The sequence below is a fragment of the Poecile atricapillus genome, chromosome Z, assembly GCF_030490865.1.
Source record: "Poecile atricapillus isolate bPoeAtr1 chromosome Z, bPoeAtr1.hap1, whole genome shotgun sequence".
NCBI lineage: Eukaryota > Metazoa > Chordata > Aves > Passeriformes > Paridae > Poecile > Poecile atricapillus.
Window position 1 is genome coordinate 102,242,965 of NC_081289.1, and position 18,795 is coordinate 102,261,759.

Here is an 18,795-nt window from a genome sequence, read left to right on the forward strand (position 1 = left end):
GTTAAATTTTCACGACTTCTTCACATTAAGTAAAGCTGTTTTTTCCTCCCTAATAGAGAAAGGTGAGTCACAGTATGTATGCCTGCATGTATATGGGAATGAGAAAGAAAAAATGAAAAGTATGCATGATGTATGCTCTGCAAAACTGGGGAGGAGTATCTGACAAAGTAGCAAACCGTGATGGGTATGAAAATGATTAAAGATGCAAACTTGTCCATGGAGGATATTATTCTTCTCTGAAGTTCATTATCAAATACCCTTTCTCTTATGCTCTAAAATGGTAAAGTCAGTTTATTCTTTTATAATAATCTTACACTCAAAGCTCTTATTTGTTATAAATAATCTGTCAACAGACAATCAAATATCTGCTTGAAGAAAGTTTCATTATATTCACCAGCTTTAAAATTTTGAAATGGTTCAAGCTGTGCATAACTGAGTAGCATCTTCTGACACGGCATTATTGCCAGGGAGTGAAAATAGCGGCACTTTCTAATCAATCCTATTGTTCTAGCAAGACCAGTCCCTCACTCCACTGCTACAGGTCATTTTACTAAGAGGGACTGCAGTAAGTTATATGCTTAAAAGCTCTGCCTGTGCTGAGAGAAATGTGTGGGTGTGACATGAATTTAGTTAATATCACCAAAATATTCATGCTACAGACACATGCTATACACATGCATGCTTACACACATTGTACAGCCTTAAAGGTGAATAGAAGCATCAAAAATTACCCTTTACATAAGTATCTGAGAATTCTAAGTCAAATAATAAGCTAAGTAGATCAATTAAACAAAAATAATGCCAATGAGTAAGTGGGGCACTGAGATAGTCTCAGCTGCATTTGGTAGAGATGTAACCTTGTGACATAAAGCAACTACAACCTTGGTAACACAGCAACTTCTCAGCAACATGGTCCTATCTTACAACCATATCTCTAGATATGGTTCTAGAGTGCTTGTGTGTTGGAATAGAGACAGGTATTTCTGTTGCTGGCTTTGATCCAAATTGATCTCAAAGGCTGGCTACCTATCAAGCAAATGTATATTGCCAGTGATGAATTATAAATACCAGAAGGAATGAATGTCTGTGCTGGAGGTGTTGAAGGATCACTATTGGGAATAATAGCTTTTCATGGAGAGCTAGCAGAGGCAATCAAAGAAGGTATTGTTTGTTGTCTGTTACCATTGAGGACTGGATTGAAAGTTGCTACGCAGCCAAACTTGTTTGGGGAGAACAAAGAACTTGTTTTTGTGAATGGGGTGGTTTTCTTATTAATTAGGCGAGGAAGAGAATCATACTGACAGAGGCAGATGCTTTCTTGATTGTTGACAGTGTGCATGTGTATCCTTTTGTTGAGAATGTGCATGATCTATTAAAGTATGTGAGCCTATTGCACATACACAGACCTTACGCTCCACACCTTTCTTTAGCACATGGCTCATGAAACCTTTAGAAGAAACCAGTGCAGAAATGTGTTACAGAAAAAAGATGTGAGAGAAGCAGTTGTAATTAGATCAAAGGGCCACCTTGGGAAGCTAAGGTTTTTTTCTTCTACCTGCTCTGAAGCACTTGTTCCAAATTAAAGTTGTTTGTGCAATGAATTGAACTCATGGTCAAGGAAGGCATGGGGCATGTTGAGAAAAAAGAAATCTCTTACCGAGGATACAGTAAATGTGAAATTTGAATCCCCTCTGAATTTGTGACATTGGAAGAGTCCTCTTCTACTTCCTAGCTCTGGCAATAAACAATATATTGTCATGAGATACAAGTGTGCTTTTCCTCTTAGAATGATGTAATATTGCAGGAAAAAGCCTGCTAAGTTTCACTGAATCAAAAGCAGAAGTTTTACTTTAAGGAATATAGGCTGGGCAGTCAGCTGGGAGAGCTGTGTTGATTCTTGTTCTACAGCCTGTTTCTATGTGATAGTCAGGCAATAAAATGTGCAAACAATCTTGGTCATGGATCTATGAGATTGTATAAGATGGAGAGTGGTGCTACTTGAGGTTTGTTTCTACTCCTTGGGTCAGAAAAAAGTTGTCACTCTGTAGGAAAGTACTTAAATCCCCATTCAAATTGTAGTGGAGGTATAGCTCATGACTTCTTAAGCTCCTGAATATTCCCTGTGCAGGCAGAATACTGCAATTTCCATATGACTAGGTTACCCCCTGGGGAGCAAGGTGATTCCTCTGTAGTCTTGGCTGCATGTGCATATGCTCAGGAAATGCTTTTGTGCCTGAGGACTTGAAGGTGTCAAGGAGTCCTGCAGTCACAGCCTCTTCTTAATGTTGGCTCAGATACTTCATGCAACCTGTAATTATAGTAGCTGGATTTTAATTTCTCTAAATTTTTTTAGGGTGAGGTTATTTGTTAATATTTCTGCTTGTTTTTTCTTAATTGCCTATTTTTTGTCAAATGTACTTGATGCAGTATTTTTAGCCTTCTTGCTGAAGTCAAGCAGTATTCCTAGCTTTCCTTTCAGTCAACTGAATTTAAGTAACACATGGATATGGAATCTTCTTATTTTCCATAGTTGCACAAACAGAAGCCTTATTGCAGAGAACCCTCCTATAGAATTTACTTTTTGTTTTGGCAATGTAATTAAATTTTTGAGATGAATTTGATTTGACTTGAGATTAATCTATCTTTTATCTTGTTAGCGCAGCCATTATTGATGTAGCTGGGTTTTCTGCAGCACTTGTTATCTCTTACATACTTTGCCTTCAATAACAACCAGTTCTTTGTAATTTTTACTTATTTATGAGTATTTAAAGAAACAAGAGTTTTTGCCTAAAGCCTGTTTCACTTGTTATCTGGCAGCAGTTGTGGCAGTTATTTGAATACCACTAGTACCAAAATTACTAATTCCATTAATTTAAAGTTCTTAGGAAAGAGCTACAATTTTCAGATAAATGAGATCTCGTGATGGGGATTTCTGCCAGCAAATTGAAAGGTTGGCTGGCCAAGAACAGATTGTCCATTGGTTTGTTAATGGGAGAATGATGGGCAGACAGCTTGTCTACAGAGCTGTATAGTTTTGTCATCCACTACAGTCTCAAAAGACAGAGGGACAACAGCTTGTAGGACGACAGTGTACTTAGTGTTTAGCACAATGATGTATTTCATTGTGGACTGTCAGTTCTGAATAGAAATGCACTGCTAACTATAGAGAGATATGTTAAGAGAATTCTCTGTACATGCTAAGATTAAAGCTTTCAATCAGTAGCTGCTGTCTTTTAGAAAGAACTGAACAGTGAATGAACTGTTGCTGGAAACTGCACTGTGTCTACAAGGAAGGCAGATTTACCAGGTGGGTTGTAAGAGATGTTTTTTAACCCACATGAGTTCACTTTTTAAACTCAGACCTATAGCTTACCCTTGCAGCATTAGATGTTTGTATGGTAAGCCATAGTTGTATAGCTTATGGGACGTGTTTTTTTTGGCACAAATACTAAGTGAGGTTTCATTAGAATTTATCCTCCAAAGAGCAAGATGAGAACACACATAATGTTTTATAAACTAGGCTGTAGATTCACAGTTAGAAAACATGAGGAAGGCTAGAGTGTAGCAGAGGTTATAAGGCTAAGCACGTGTCTGAAGGATTAAATAAGAGACTTTCATTTTAGATGGCCTGAATGTATAAGCTGTTTCTACTTCTAGGTCATCAAACACCAAAGATTTATTTCTGGAGAATACATACTTTTTTCTTTTACTAAATGTGTTAGTAAGTCTTACACTGTCACCTGTTGTAGAGGGCTCAGTAAGACTAAATCAGGATGGACTGAATCATTCACATATATAATCTTTTATGAATGATACAGAGAAAGACAACATTTTTAAAGTGTGCCTAATTTATACATGTTGCATGAAAAATATGTATCTACATTATATTTACAAAAGTCTATATTACACATATATTTAAATCACAGACCCCTCTTCCACTGGTATTTTGCATTTTAAATTTAATTTTTGAGGCAATTGATTTTGTCAGTTCATTTTTAGCACTGTTCTGAAGAGTGACTTATTTTTTTGGAGAGTAGTCATGTGTTATAAAATACACTGCAGGAACTTTCCTATTAAAAATAGATTGGTTAATTGCAAAACATTTCCTCAAAATTTCTGATTATTTGTTTCCAAAACATAACTGTCATCTCAAACATCACTTATTTTGGTAAACAGAGAGCCTGATATTCCACTGTGGGTGTTGGAAAAAACTTCACTTGGTTTCAACGAGATCAGTCCCACATGTTTTACATCCTCCCAAGAGGATCTAACAAAATATGGCTATTACAACAAGGAGTTTAATTTTGCATTTTGGTTTAAATTAGATTATTTAAAATACTAACTGATGTATGTAGATCACCTTCTGGCTCGAACTGTTTCTGTGTAATTGGGTGCTGGGGTTTCATATGTATCGTAATAGTAATGGGGATTTTGTTGGGTTTTTGGAGGTGTTGTGGTTTTAAAGCAGAAACTAAAAAATGACTAGAAAACTTACTTATTTCTTGCTGTGAGATATGGATTAGAACAAGAGCAAAACAGGCTTAAAACTTAAAAGGAATAAAGAAAGTTTATTAACAAAACTACAAGAATAAGAACACCAGAATAAACCTCCAGAAAACCCCTTTATCCCCTATTACCCAACCATTCCCTTGTTCACATGACAACATAGAGACAAAAAAACTTTGGAACTTTGGTGTTTAAAACAGTCCCAATTCCTGCTAGAGTCTTTTCATCAGCCTTTGTAGAGAAACAGAAGTCTTCTTCTGCTAATCTATGGAGTTTCTCACAAGAAAACTATTTCTGTTACAGCTTTCTATTTTTCTGATGCCAGCTGCCCAGAAATCTGCCATCAGTTCACTCCTCCCATTTCACATCACTCTGGGGTGTGTATGGGTCAATGAGTCTAGGGATGTCATTTTTAAGGATGAGTTATTCAAAGGCAAAAGCTCTCTTCATTTGTCTCTGTGAGCCTCCCTGGAACCAGAAGTCTTCTCTTTGTCTCTACAATGGCCCCAAATCTTCAACTATTACTTCTTCCCCTCTGTTCCAGCACCTCACTGTATCACAATTACTCTACCTTTTGCTCAAACTCCACACTTTGAACACTCCATTCCTCCCAATATACTTTGTCATGAATTAAAGGAGTTTTTTTCAGAACACTATTGTCTCTCTCCATAGCTTTAGCAGAAAAATATTTCAGCTTATAAAGCATCTCCTTATTCTCTCTTCCCCATCTAAAACTTCACTCTTTTCGTCACTATCTTTGATGGTTTTATGATGTCTTCTTCATGTTGATTGTCTCTCTCTCTCTCTGTGTCTCTCTGGGAAAAAAGAGTAATCTGTATGTTTTATCCAGGTAGTAAAAGAATTAAAGTCTTGGAAAGCTGCAGATGTTCATGGTGTCAGGTTTCAGTCCAGCAGCAGAAACTACAAACCAAGTCAGGCCGGCCGGCTCCATTTCTTGTTTCTCCCCCCCTCCCCGCGGCCTTGTCCAGCCTGGAGAGGAGGGGGAGGAGGCCGAGACAGAGCCTTGTCACCTTGTCAGAAGCCGGAAACCAAAGAGAACAAGAGAACTCTGTCTTTACATCTTAAGGTGGTGTTCACAAGTTGATCTCACTTTTCAATGGTCAAAACTGCTGTCAATTCTTAGAAATGACTGATAATTGGTCAGGAGAAAAGACTCCCATCAGCCTCCAGAAGCTTCAACTTCCTTAGCTCCCAAAGCTATCTTAAAGGTAAAGTCACCCTATGACAGGAGGGGAAACTGAAAATTAATGACATTAATAACTTCAACCTTACCATAAACATAACATATTTTCAATTTCTAGCTTTCTGTAGATTTGGAGGCCTCTTTCCCAGGTTTGGTTTAGTTACTTTGCTTCAGCACTGATTTTGAAGTCATGTCAGTCAAAATTCACTTTTTTGTTTCTAGTAAACCTGTGTCATTCTCTGACATTCATCTGAAATATTCTTTCCTCTTTGCAAATCACAGAATTGTTGCATGCATTTACCAAATACATGATTTTTGTGGCAAATCTCTATTTGTTTTCTTGTATGCTAAGATATAATTACATCAAGATATTTTCTCTGCGATTTATGAAGATAGACAAAAATTCTGCAATATCAGTGAGACTACTTTTCCTCAGAGCCAACATGAGTTGAGTTTTCTCCCACAAACCAAAGTAAGACACATTTTATAAAGTAAGACACTTTTTATAAATGTTAGTTGAAAGGATGCAGATAATCTTTCTGACTTTATTTGAAAAGATGGACAAAATTTTTGTTTTCTAGGTATAAGCTAATACTTATGCATAGTAGAGACCTTCAGTGTGACCCATAGTTTAGGCAGTGGCAAATAAGCATAGTATATTAAAGTCCACAGCCTTCCACATAATGAGAGTTATAACATAACCAAGGGTAAAATATCCTAAAAAGTACTGCAGGGGTAGTTTGAAGGATGAGTTTCTCAAGTACTGTTTTGGTTTACAGATAAAAGAAAATCCAAGACTCAAAAAATGTCAGAAAGTGGAAGAGGAAAACGATACTCTTACAAGTTACCTCAGGAATACAACATAGAAACTGTTGTGGTGGCAGATCCAGCTATGGTTTCGTATCATGGAACAGATGCTGCCAGAAGATTTATTCTGACCATCTTAAACATGGTAGGAAATTTTAAGGTAATTTTGATGTTTTGCCAACAATGCATGCACTGTGGGCTGATTTCATTGCTCCTTCTGTTGATTCTGACTGAACACACCTATAAGGCACAGTCAGAGCAGGGCCATCAGCACGCTATCAAGACTTAATCCATATGCTTTGCAGCAGAAAACCCCGTGCTGCAGTTTGTGCTGTCTGATCATACATCTCAGGGAAGTCTGGAAGTGAGAGAACAAAATAACTTTTTGGCTAGGAGCCCATAGTGTTGTTGGAAGGGTTGGGATATTGAATGGTTTCTGGTGACCTGTGCTTGTTATGAAGACATGATATTGTTATGGAAAAGGATTATGTGATCAGTGGTGGTGGGAAAAAAGAAAGAACTTGGACAATTACATTCCTCTCTAGCTCTATCTGGAGCTGTAGTGCACTCATTTAGCTCCTAAAGCAGTGAAAAATAGCATCTGTAATATACAGGTTAGGAACAACAACAAGAAAGGTTGTTCTAAAGAAGGAGCATAATTAGAGCGTTAGATGTTGATTCAGATCACTTGGTCCAAGATCATTGATTTAACTGAATAGAAATTTTCATGTGAAGAGTATTAAATGTGTGTATAAATTTTTGGAGAAACAGGCCACAGCTTATAAAGTAATCATGGCCATTGAGAGGAAAAGGTCTTTTTTCATGTTCCCAAAATGAATGTTGCCTAAGCTTTGTTTTCACTTCAGAAGTCCAACACAGTACGTTATCTTAATGTTCTGTTCAGATTATAGAAAATAAAAGTAGTCACAGTTGATTATGAGAGCTATTGTGGTTCTTTGGGGTTCTCTTAGTTTTAGCATAGGTGCAATAGAAGTTCATATTTTTATTTGTTGTTTTTCTTTTTGTCTTTTAGGTTTTTAATCTTTTCCAGCACAAGAGTCTAGGATTACAAGTAAATCTTCGGGTGACTAAACTTGTTCTTCTTCATGAGACTCCAGTAGGTATTTATGACATTTGTCTTAGCCCATAGAGAGTAATGCTACTTAGCTTGTTCCTCTTCAAAAGCTTGCAATACTCATGAACTTTATTGACCAAAAAATTCCCTTGGTTAGCTTTTGTATATTATTTATTTTTTTGCACTGATGAGCAGCCTCAATAAAGATCGACCTTCTCCTAATTTATGTGCTGCATGTATTGAGACTTTTCTGTGCTTGCAATTAAAAGTCCATTAAAGGTTCCATGTGGAAATCAGGTAGATCTTAGCAAAATCTGCTTCTGCTCTGCTTTTTCTGCATTCACATATCTCAACAGAAAAATAATCTCCTTTACGTCCGCTGGATTGTAGGACAACTGATGTTCTTTGTTGTTTAATACCTAGACAAACAAAAAGTGATATAGCACTTAGTTCATAAGGAGATGGGATTCCCTTACCAACAGTTCTAATCTAAAATATTTTGATTTTCCAGGCAATAAGTAAGTATTTATTTCTTGAGCTCCTTTCAGCAGTTGGAGTAATCTCATTTCATGTTCAAATTCTGAATCTTAACATCATTATAGTTTTTCTCACCATGGATAATGAGAAATCAGCAAATAAATAAGACTAGAGTTTTGGTGAACATATGCATGCACACTCTAAATGCACTGTCTTCATTTGTATCTTTAACATGTGAGGAAGATGGTCTTTGCACCTGAAGTTTGAGTTGTTTTGCCATGAACATAATATGCCATAAAAAGCAGAATATTTTTGCTAGCTCAGTAAAAAAGGTTACAAATTCTATTTATAGAATTCTAATTTTAATAACATTATTATTTCCAGGCAGATATGTACATTGGACATCATGGTGAAAAAATGCTGGAAAGCTTTTGTAAATGGCAACATGAAGAATTTGGCAAGAAGAATGATATACACTTAGAAATGTCGACAAGCTGGGGAGAAGACATGACTTCAGTTGATGCAGCCATACTGATCACAAGGTAAAGTAGTGAAAGATGAGCATTAAAAAATAGGCAGAAGGCCAGTGTGAACACAGATCAGAGTAGATGGCCAACACAGTAAGAACTTAGTTTACAGTGAAGAAGGGAGCATTTTGAGGCATCTGGATTTCAAAAGGTGATAGTAAAGTGTTGGAAAAGGTGGTGCAGAAAGTGGTATTTCCCAAATGGTAAACATTTGAAATGATGAACAGGTTACTCTCTTGTTTCTTCTTTGGCTATATAGCTGAGGCCCTATCTATATAGCAAAGGCTGGAATCCTTCATCCATGTGCCTTTAAAGAGGCAGCACCCCAGACCTGTAAATACTTTCAGTCAAAACATGAAAAGCATATTTAAACCATTCAGAGCTAGATCAGCACTAGGCATGTTACTGAGTTATGCTTCCCTCTTACTGGCCTAGAACGGGTACAATTCACTGTGTGCTGAAGGTACGTCATGTACATCTTCAGTATGTGCCCTGTGGCCACCAGGGTATGATTCCAGATCTGCAGTTCCTTGTAACTCTTAAGTGTCAGGCATTTCACACACTGAGAAGGAAACAGCCCTCCAGTTCACCTCTTTCCTTCCATGCAGGTACTGTTATGGTTTTGTCTGTAAGTGGTGCACAGGGGGGATGCTTGTTGGTATTCAGTCAGCATACAGGCATGATCCAGAGGAAAGGAGAGAATGATGATTCAGCCAGCCTAGGGTTGGACTTGGCGCCCCTTTTGAGATGGAGCTTGGACTGGATAATCTTCAGAGCTGTCTTCCAAAGAATATTCCTGTGATTGGCTGTGCAGAATAGCGCTGTTCCAGTCCCATGCTGGTCAGTGATATGGTATCCTAAAATCATGTGTAATCTTTACACATCCAGTCTTTTGCCATTTATTCAGAGCACTCTCACTGGGAACATATATAAAATAAAAATAATGCATTTTTCCTTAAATTAGTTTCATTCTGATTACTCCAATATATAGAGTGTATTTCAATCTTTTGAAGCAGAAAAATTCTTCACTAAATTTTCCTGCCTTGGAGAGCCGGTCACTTACATGAAGCAGGAAATTTAGAAGTCCAAACTGTCTGTGGCGAGAGCTTTTTTGCTACTTTTGCTGTTCAATCTATTATCTTTTCTTAGAACAGCTCACACTTCTTGCTCTGTGTCATCCTCCTCTATTTGATGTGTATATTGGTTTTATGGATGGTTGGGGCTTTGAGGGGACAGATTATTCTCTGTTACACATTTATACATTAGCTAAGCAGTAGTTCTTATCACTAGCTCCTTTCAAGTCTGATGGAAGACAAAAGAAATAATGTTCTCTTCAGCGACTTTTCATTAGCTCATCAAGAAACATACTCAGAGTGACAGACTAGAAGTAAATTTTGTAGATTAAGACCCAAAACTGATTTTAAGAGTAGTGGATGCACTGTGGGGCTAGGGCGGGTGGCAGGGAAAGATCTGGAAAGAAAGAAGGAAGAAGAGAAGCAAGCAGTAATAAAGAGTAAACTTGGGCCAAGGCATAAAGGATGCCTGAGTATCATACATGGCAGTGGGTTAATCAGGGTGCCTAAAGGGGAATAGACTTCCTTGCATGTATATGTTCCTTGTGACTGTTCAAGGATAATGAGCAATAGCATTCTGCTTGTTTGCTAGAAACGTTATCCCTGGGCTCTCTTATTTGAGACAGCTGAGGTAGCCAGCAGTATCTGCAATAGCAGCAGCAGTCTGAGCAAGTATCAAATGCTTCAAGCACTCCATAGGCCAGGAGAGTGAACCTAGGGCTGCATTTTTAGCTTGTAAGGTGTATCTCATGAGTAGTAAGATGCTATAAAATAAATAAAGCATATGACACCTTTTTCCTGTCATTGCTTCATCTTCAGCTTAATGAGCCTTTATGGGGAGAGGCAGAGGCATTCTGAACAGATGCAAGTGAGACATTAGTTGACAGGTCTGGATTTCCAGTGGTCTGGAAATATCTTCAACTGTCAGTGCTTTTTGCCACACAGCTTTTTGGATTTAATGCAGCATTTCTGGAAGTCTTGGTGGATGACAAGTTGACCGTGAACTGATAGTGTATTCTTGTGGTCAGGAGGACCATGGGATACTGGGGTGCATTGGGAAGGATGTGGCCAACAGATTGAGGCAGGGGATCCTGCCCCTCTATTTGCCCCCCATCTGTGGTATTGTGTTCAATTCTGGGCTCCTCAGTATAAGAAAGACAAACAGCTACTGAAGAGGGTCCAGCAGAGGCCAGAGAGATTATTTGGGATCTGGAGCATCTCTCCTACGAGGAGAGACTGAAAGAGCTGGGCCTGTTTTGTCCAGAGAAGACTGAGAGGGGATCTCATTAGTAAATATAAATACCTCAAAGGCAGGTGCCAAGAGGATGGTGCCAGACTCTTTTCAGTGGTGCCCAACAACCAGACAAGGGCCAATGGCCATAAGCCAAAATACAAGAAATTCCACCTCAACATGAGGAATAACTTCTTTACATTGAGATTTTTCAGAGCACTGGAACACGCTACACAGGGAGGTCATGGAATCTCTCTCTCTGGACATTTACACCCCACCAGGACATGTTCCTGTGTCACCTGCTCCAGGTGACTCTGCCTTGACAGGAGGATTGGACTGGATGATCTTCAGAAGGCGTTGGATGATCTTCTAACCCTAAAAATTTTGGGATTCTGTGATTCTAAGTGGTAAAAAACCTTTGCAAAAGTCTGATCACATGTTAAGATGCTTTTCTGCTTTGTAATAATGATATTCTGATTTCACAGAATCCCAAATTGTTTGGGTTGGGATGGACCTTAAAGATCATCTAGTTCCAAACCCCCTACCACATGGGCAGGGATACTTTGTATTAGGGTAGATTGTTCAAAGCCCCATCCAGCCTGGCCTTTAGAATTTCCAGGAATTTGCAGCTTCTCTGGATAACCTGGGCCAATGTCTCAAACCTGTACAGTAAAGAATTTTTTCCCTATATCTAATATAAGCCAAGCCAATTTCAGTTTAATTCCATTCCTCTTTGTCCTGTCGCTACATGTCCCTGTAAAAATGTTCCTCTTCAGTTACATGTTCCTCTCCAGTCCTCTTGTAGGCCCACTTTACGTACTGAAAAGTTGTAATAAGGGCTCCTCTCTTCTCCAGGCAGACCAACCCAAACTGTCTTAGCCTGTTTCTGCAGGAGAGGGGCTCCAGCCCTCAGATTGTTTTCATGCCTCTTATTTGGACTTGCTCCAGGGTTATCTACAACATTTTATCTGTCAGTTTAAATACATTTTTTTTGTTTAAATCTCTGGTCAGTTTTAAGGAATTTGAAGTAGAGAGAAGGGAAGTGATTGGTTAGATATCAGACAGTAGGTTTGTACTAGAGCCAGAAATGAAATATCTGTTCTTTTGACATTTTTAATAGTGGTATTAGTCTCTAGACTGTACTGCCTCCCATCTGAGAGCTGCTTTAGCTGCTAATTAATCATACCAGAGCAGTTTTCTTACTTCAAATGATTTGCTTATCCAGGATACCTCTACACATAATCCGGTTTATGATATAGTTGACACCATGTGTGGCTCTACACATGTATTTTGTTAATTCAGTCTCATTCTGTTTTGTGAGCTTGGAGCAAGCTCGTTTGTCACAGCTTCCGAAGAGCTTTGGACAGCAGGTCTGCTTTATTTAGAGAAATGATTTTGTTTGTACAGATGAACACCAACTGTTTGGTGTTTTTCGAGTAAAGGTGTAAAGTTTTGGGTATCCATCACATTCTGTGGCAGCCCTCCTAAAAGTTGCCACATCTTCTCTGTTGTCTCACATGATAATAGAACAGCAAGAGTTCTTTGTAAAAGCTTTCCTGTGCTTTCACAGTTTTGTGTAGTTACGAAAAGAGTTAGAAGTGAAGTATTGGGTGTTCTGCAGAGCTAATTTTTAATGCCAAAATACAGAGTGTAATGTGGATGTTATGGAGACTCTTATTCAGCAGCCAAAGGGACATCATAGCCTTTTCAGGAAAAAGGTACTTTTCCAAGCTTATTTTCACATTTTTTCTGTAAAGATGAAAGCAAAGCCAGCTTCTCCCCATGGCTTTCTCTGCTGCCCAGATAGGCTGTAATGGTGCATATCTGCTACCAATTCATTTCAATTTACTTGGTCCTATTTCATTATGTCAGTTTGTTTAGTTTCCCTTTAAATTGGCTTATTTTGGTGAAATAATATCCTGTTTAAAATATGGTGCCATGAAGTAGAAGAAAGGCAGAAAGAGTTTGTAATGTATTTAGAAGAGACTACTAGGGAGGTTGGATATAAACAGAATGTGATAATCAAAAATTGTTTTAAGGACTGTCTTGATAAAACTACCTGTTTTATTGTGTTCACAGATATAAATTAGTACAGTTACTTTAGAAATAGACTGTATCACGACTTTTCTCTGAAGAAAAAATTGCAGCATGTTGCATCAACATCCTCCTTGCCTTTTAAGTTACAGAGTCTGCGTTTGCAGAGGCAAGCCCTGATTTTGGTAGCCCCTGAGATGACATTACCAGTTTCTATCTGCACAATTTGCTTGACCTGAATGAGGTAACTGAAAATAAGGCAGGAGAAGGCCTGTGGAATTCCCACTTTTTCTGTGATGGTGCTTAAGTTCTTTTATAGCCTCTATTGCAAATTAGGTAATGAAAGCTTTGAAGTGTATAAATGGGGTTACAAGAATGAGGTAGAATTTACCTTCAGTTAAAAATTGTGCGTTTTGCTGCCTTTTCGGTGCATCAGTCAATCTGTTGTTCCACAGTGGTTTGTAGAACAAGTGTGAAAAGAGTAATACAGAAAAAGACCAAGTTATTTATTCTCCTTCTCAGAACTGATACCTTCACCTGTTCTTATGACAGAAAGTAGACCTCTGATTCTCCTAATATTCATCAGGAATTCCATGTTGATAGTGTGCATCAGCCATTTATTCATATTGATCTTCATTGTCTGAGATCTCCTTGCTCCAGGCAGCACATAATTGATGCAGTGCTGTTAGGCACTTTCACTGCAAGAAAGAGCCTTGTTCTATAAAAGTACCTAGTGGCATAAATAGCACTTGTATTTCATAAATACTGTTTTACTTCTAATAGTTTCAACCATCCAGAGCTCTCCCCAGAGCTTGGACAAGATTTTTTCAAGTGTTGCTATTACCTTACAATGCGCAGAAGAAATACAGTTATTTTTCTGACTTTGCTTTTTATTACCTTTCTGAACCAAAAAGAAATCCTCAAGAAAGTCAAAGGAGGAAGACTATGAAAGATCCCTGCATGAATGAAACTAATATTACAGGGTCACTGCAAAAGCCTGAAGTGTTTGGCAGTCAAAATTGCTGAAATGTATTGAGATAGAGATTGGATTATTAAGCTTCTATTGCTGTCCTTAAACTCCTAGTGAATTTCAGCCTTGGAAAAGTGAATTCTCACAAATGCATGTGCACAAATGAGAAATGAGATTATTCTTCATTTTGTCTTCATCACTATAACTTCAATACTGCCAACTGTCTTAATTGTTTTATACTCAATTTATCAACTCTCTTGATAATTTGATTTATTTGACAATACCAGCAGGCTTCAAGGAAGTTTGTGAGAATTGCACATGGCCTGTCTGTTAATTATTTAGTAATAGGATTGTAGATGCAGAAGAAAGCAGGGAAATCTGAAAAGAGCATATTTAAATGAAAAGTTTTGTCCTTTGTTGTTTTTTGGTTTTTTTTAAGCCAGAATCTCCTGTAAAATTGAAGTCCTGTATTTTTACCTTGTGTATTTTAAAAAATCACACTAACTTTAGGTTATCATATGCTTAAGTTTAAGGTATTTGAGTGTGTGAAGTGGTAATGCTTTTAATAATGTGTGTGGGGAAAATTTGCATGAATTTATCTGTTGCTGTCAGCTTACTTTTTCAAGCTCTAATAATTAGGCTGCATATGTTCCATTCACTAGTATAGATCTGTTCCATAGGAGTACATGGACTTAAACTGAATTTAAAATCTCTTGAGTATCTAGTGTGAGACCCAAACATAAAATTTAGACAGTAATTTTTATGTTTTAATTTTCCTGGTGATTAAGAAAGGTAGTCAAGGCTTGGACAAAAATTTGAAGGAAAGGAAGATTAACTGTTCAGCAGTAGATTATTGGCACAGTTAGTTTCCTTTCTGAATGGACAGTTGGATTTATTTCTAGTTTTTCTTCAGCTTTCAACCATGGATCTCTTTGTACCCTTCACTGCTAAAATCTGTTGGGAAACTTCCCTATGAAAATACTTGTAGGCTGTGCTCAAGTCACAGCTCTTCTTTGTCTCAGAGTAATTTTCAGAAGTTACTTTAACTGTTCTCTCACTTCTTTCCAGATCTTTTCCACTTTACAAAATTATTTTTTCAAGCATAAGCACAAAGACTGGACACAATATTGCGTGAAGAGAGGTAGTAGTGTCATTTTGATATTTTCCTGTATCTTTATCCAAGGATGCTGTTCCCTCCTACTGCCTGTTTCCAAATGCTCATTTTTTTTGTTGTTTTGTGTAATCAAGTTGGGAGGCCACTTTTGGCTGTTTTAGAAGAAAATTTACTCAGATGAGTTATCTTTAAAATTTGATCTGTCTTGATTCCAATGTGCATCTATTAGGACTCATTTAATTTTTAAACTTTACCAGGAATGTCATCATATCTTCTTCTGCATCATTGTTTATTGCTAATACTGAGTCTAGGCTCTATTTGACTCCACTCAAAATGCTTCCTTGGATTCCTAATTACTCTGTATCTGTTTTGATATGTTAACAATGTGTTCAATTCAGCTATTAGTTAATTCACCGTACTTCCAAACTGTTGTTTTTCAGTCTGACTGAAATGTGAGCTTTATATGGACTATTTATATCATCCTTTTAAATCTCAGTTCAGCTTTAGAGAGCCTAAGTGATGCGTTAACCATTTGAAATAATTAAATATATTATTTCCTGGTTTTCCTAAAATACAGTACATACTGTTGCATCTGAGATAAAAATAATAAACAGTTTCCAAAATACAATCTACACTATTATACAATTGTCCATTTATAAATTCCCAAAGAAATAGTAAATAAGTATTTTTTCTTGTGGTTCATTAGAACCAAAATAATTTTAAATTTAATTATTGTCATTAAAAGTGCATTTATTAATCAGTATTTATGTGCTTGGTTTATTACGTGAAAATTATTTCAGAATGTCCTGTTATGTGAAGAGACAAGAACATCTTCAGCTTTGTAGTTATTCACTTTGCACAATGCAAGTGAAGGCATTTGCAACTTGATGATAATGTCACTTGCCACAAGGGCCATTAATTGCAGCTATTCCTTATAAAAATCGTATGATTTGATGAAATTTACTACTTGAGCAATAAGCCTCAAAAATGTTGTAAGCCCTGGAATCAGTAACAGCAGAAGTTAGACTGCAGTTTCAAGCAGTCAAACTTCTGCTGTTATTCAAGTAACATGTTTCAAAATTGCAAGCATTAGAGAAATTGGAGTAGAGTGAAGCTAGAATGAAGATCTGGTAGACAGGTGAAATCTAATATCTGTCCTTTTTCTTCTTTTCTCCAATCTAGCATATAGAAGGAAATGATAAACCAGCCTGAGTAAAAAATAGATCTTTTGACTCTTTTGACTTGCCAAAACAATAATTAAATTTATCTAAAATGACAAATTGCTGGAAATCATTCACAAAAAAAAAAAGTCCGGATCTTAATTTAGCTTTCCTTTGCTGTTCTTTTTGTCTTCTGTTGTACATCCCACCTACACATCAGGATTTATTTTGACAAAGACAATGTATTTTGTACAATTTTGTATTTAGAAATTAAGTAGCCTTTGTGTGCTGTAAAGGTCTTTCATAATGATATATGCAGTCAACTAAAATCTACTATCTAAACATAATTTTATGAAACAATGCATTAGTGGTTACCTATCCTTGCTTAGAATCCTTTCCTGGGGTTAGCCAATTCATTCAAGTGCAGAATTCAGGTGTAAGTAGTGTGAAATCTCCTCCTTTCCTTCACTTGAATAAGGAAATGCTTTCTCTTCTGTGTGCATGCAAAGTAACCATTTAGAATAATGGACATTATGTGCTGGGTAATGCTTGGAGTGGGTGGGCTTTAACCATTTCTTGTTTTCATTGACAGACTCAGTTACCATCTGGCGCCACTAAAGCTTCTATGTGCTGTAACAGTGGTTTTAATATCTTTGCTCTGTTTTGCTGAGAGAAAGGATGAGAAGGACGAAGGCAAATAATCTGTCTGAGAACTTAGTAGTGTGCTTTATTTTTATGAGAGTCACTGGTAGGTGTAGCTAGACCTGTAAATCTTTACTAAGGAGCCTAGTCTCAATTGTATGTAATGCGTTCATATTCCTGGAAATTAAAGGCGGTATTACATTCTTTCAATGTAAGTCGGGAACTAAAAATGGTTTACTGTATTTCCCTCTTGCCAAATCATAGCAGTACCATTTCCCCCACGTCCCATAATGAAACCCTGAATGCACAACATAATCATAGTCAGATCCAGCCAAGAAGTGAAAACAAAAAAAACCAAAAAACAGCTCAGTAAGTATATGAGAGGAAAGCTATTACATGAGCAGAAACCTCTTGGATATTGACAGTTTTAAAATGTAATGTAGTATTCTTTTACAATTGAAGGTATGATCTATTTCTTTTCTCTTTTCCTTTTTTCTTTTTTTTTTTTTACTTACTATTGCATCAGTTGATTTTTATGGTGATTGAGTGGGTGTGCGTGGAAAGAAATCAGTGTCCTTAGACTGTCTTTACACATGTTCTCTTGCTTCACTTCAAGTCCCATATTTCTAATCATTCTGTCATGTTGCTTAACAAGACAATAAGTCCCTTGTGTCACATAGCACAAAACAAAGAATTGTGTTACAACCAAGTGCATTAATGCAATTTCTTGCAGGTTTGAAAAAATAAAATAACTTTCCTCTGTGTCTGTTTGTAGTTTCTTGTTCACCACCTTTTTCTCAATTTCGAGGGCTCTTTTGAGTGTATTCCCAGACTGTCCTTATCAGTTTACTCACAACTTTATCAATTTATAGCACTACGATTATTTTTCCTATGAAAAAAGAGAAATTTTGAAATTATCTGGCAGTGGTGAATGGTTAATTAAAAGCTATATAAGCCCATGCATCTATCTGTATGTCCCTTAACAACTGTTAGAAATTTGTCAACCTTTAGAAATTGCATTTGGGTCTAAATCCCTATGTAGAAAGAGTCTGTGGGAAACAAACATCTCTTGGAGTTTTTACACTTTGCAAAAAAAAAAAAAAGTGTCAGTATCTTTCATTTCAGGCACCAAACAGTTGTTGCATTCTGTTCCTGGAAAATGGGTGTTTCTCTATATGTATATCTTTATCATTATCAATCTATATGTCTATCAGTATACCTTCATAGACACAATATAAGAACTAAATTTCTCTGACTCATATAGTCTCTCCCTAAAAACAGAGACCCTTACTTTGTGGCAGAGCAGAAAAACAGAATTCTTTGTTTATGGGGTTGCTGTACCTGAGGTTTTTTAGTTGTTTCTTTCCCCATTGGTTCCCTCCCACAATTCATGCATACCTCAGCAGCCCTTTAAACTTAAAATAACAAATCAACATTACTTATAAACACTCCAGTAAAAAGCAGTTTTCCCTTCGCTCTTTTAGTAACTTGTGTGTCTCTGAGAAGTAAAATACATGTGAAATCAAAATGAATCCCAAGCAGATGTTTAAGACACAGTTGAAATATTTATTCTCGTTTATGCAATAGACAGGTCTTATTTATAGACCTATGACTGGACTGGACTAAAGGAAGTGTTGGAGATAGGGTAGCTAATTTTTATAAGTCTTCCACTACTCTAAGGGGATGCAGAAATGCTTCTTGAAATATTCCTATTAATGATTTTAACCACTGACTTGCTAGAATAAAAACTGTCTGGCTCTATTACTGATATAAATGCTGCATTTGAATATCATGTAAAGCACTGGAAATACTTTCATTTTAAATGATAGGAGGACTAGCTTTTACAGAATTAAAGAAAAAGGAAAAACAAACCTCATAAAGCCCAAAAGAACATAGAAATTAGGTGCAATGCAATTTGAATACACAGTACATGTTTTGTCACCTGACTGTTCTTAAATCTGCTCTGAGAATAAGA

The 18,795-nt window shown here is 37.0% G+C and overlaps 1 protein-coding gene across 1 annotated transcript in view; it reads left to right on the forward strand.

The window, feature by feature from the left end:
- ADAMTS19 (ADAM metallopeptidase with thrombospondin type 1 motif 19) overlaps positions 1-18,795 on the forward strand; it is a 139,102-nt gene that overhangs the window by 27,995 nt on the left and 92,312 nt on the right. The window contains exons 4-6 of the mRNA XM_058826247.1: positions 6,490-6,662; positions 7,551-7,634; positions 8,454-8,611. Of these exons, the coding sequence (XP_058682230.1) occupies positions 6,490-6,662; positions 7,551-7,634; positions 8,454-8,611 (415 nt within the window). The remainder of the gene's footprint in view (positions 1-6,489; positions 6,663-7,550; positions 7,635-8,453; positions 8,612-18,795) is intronic.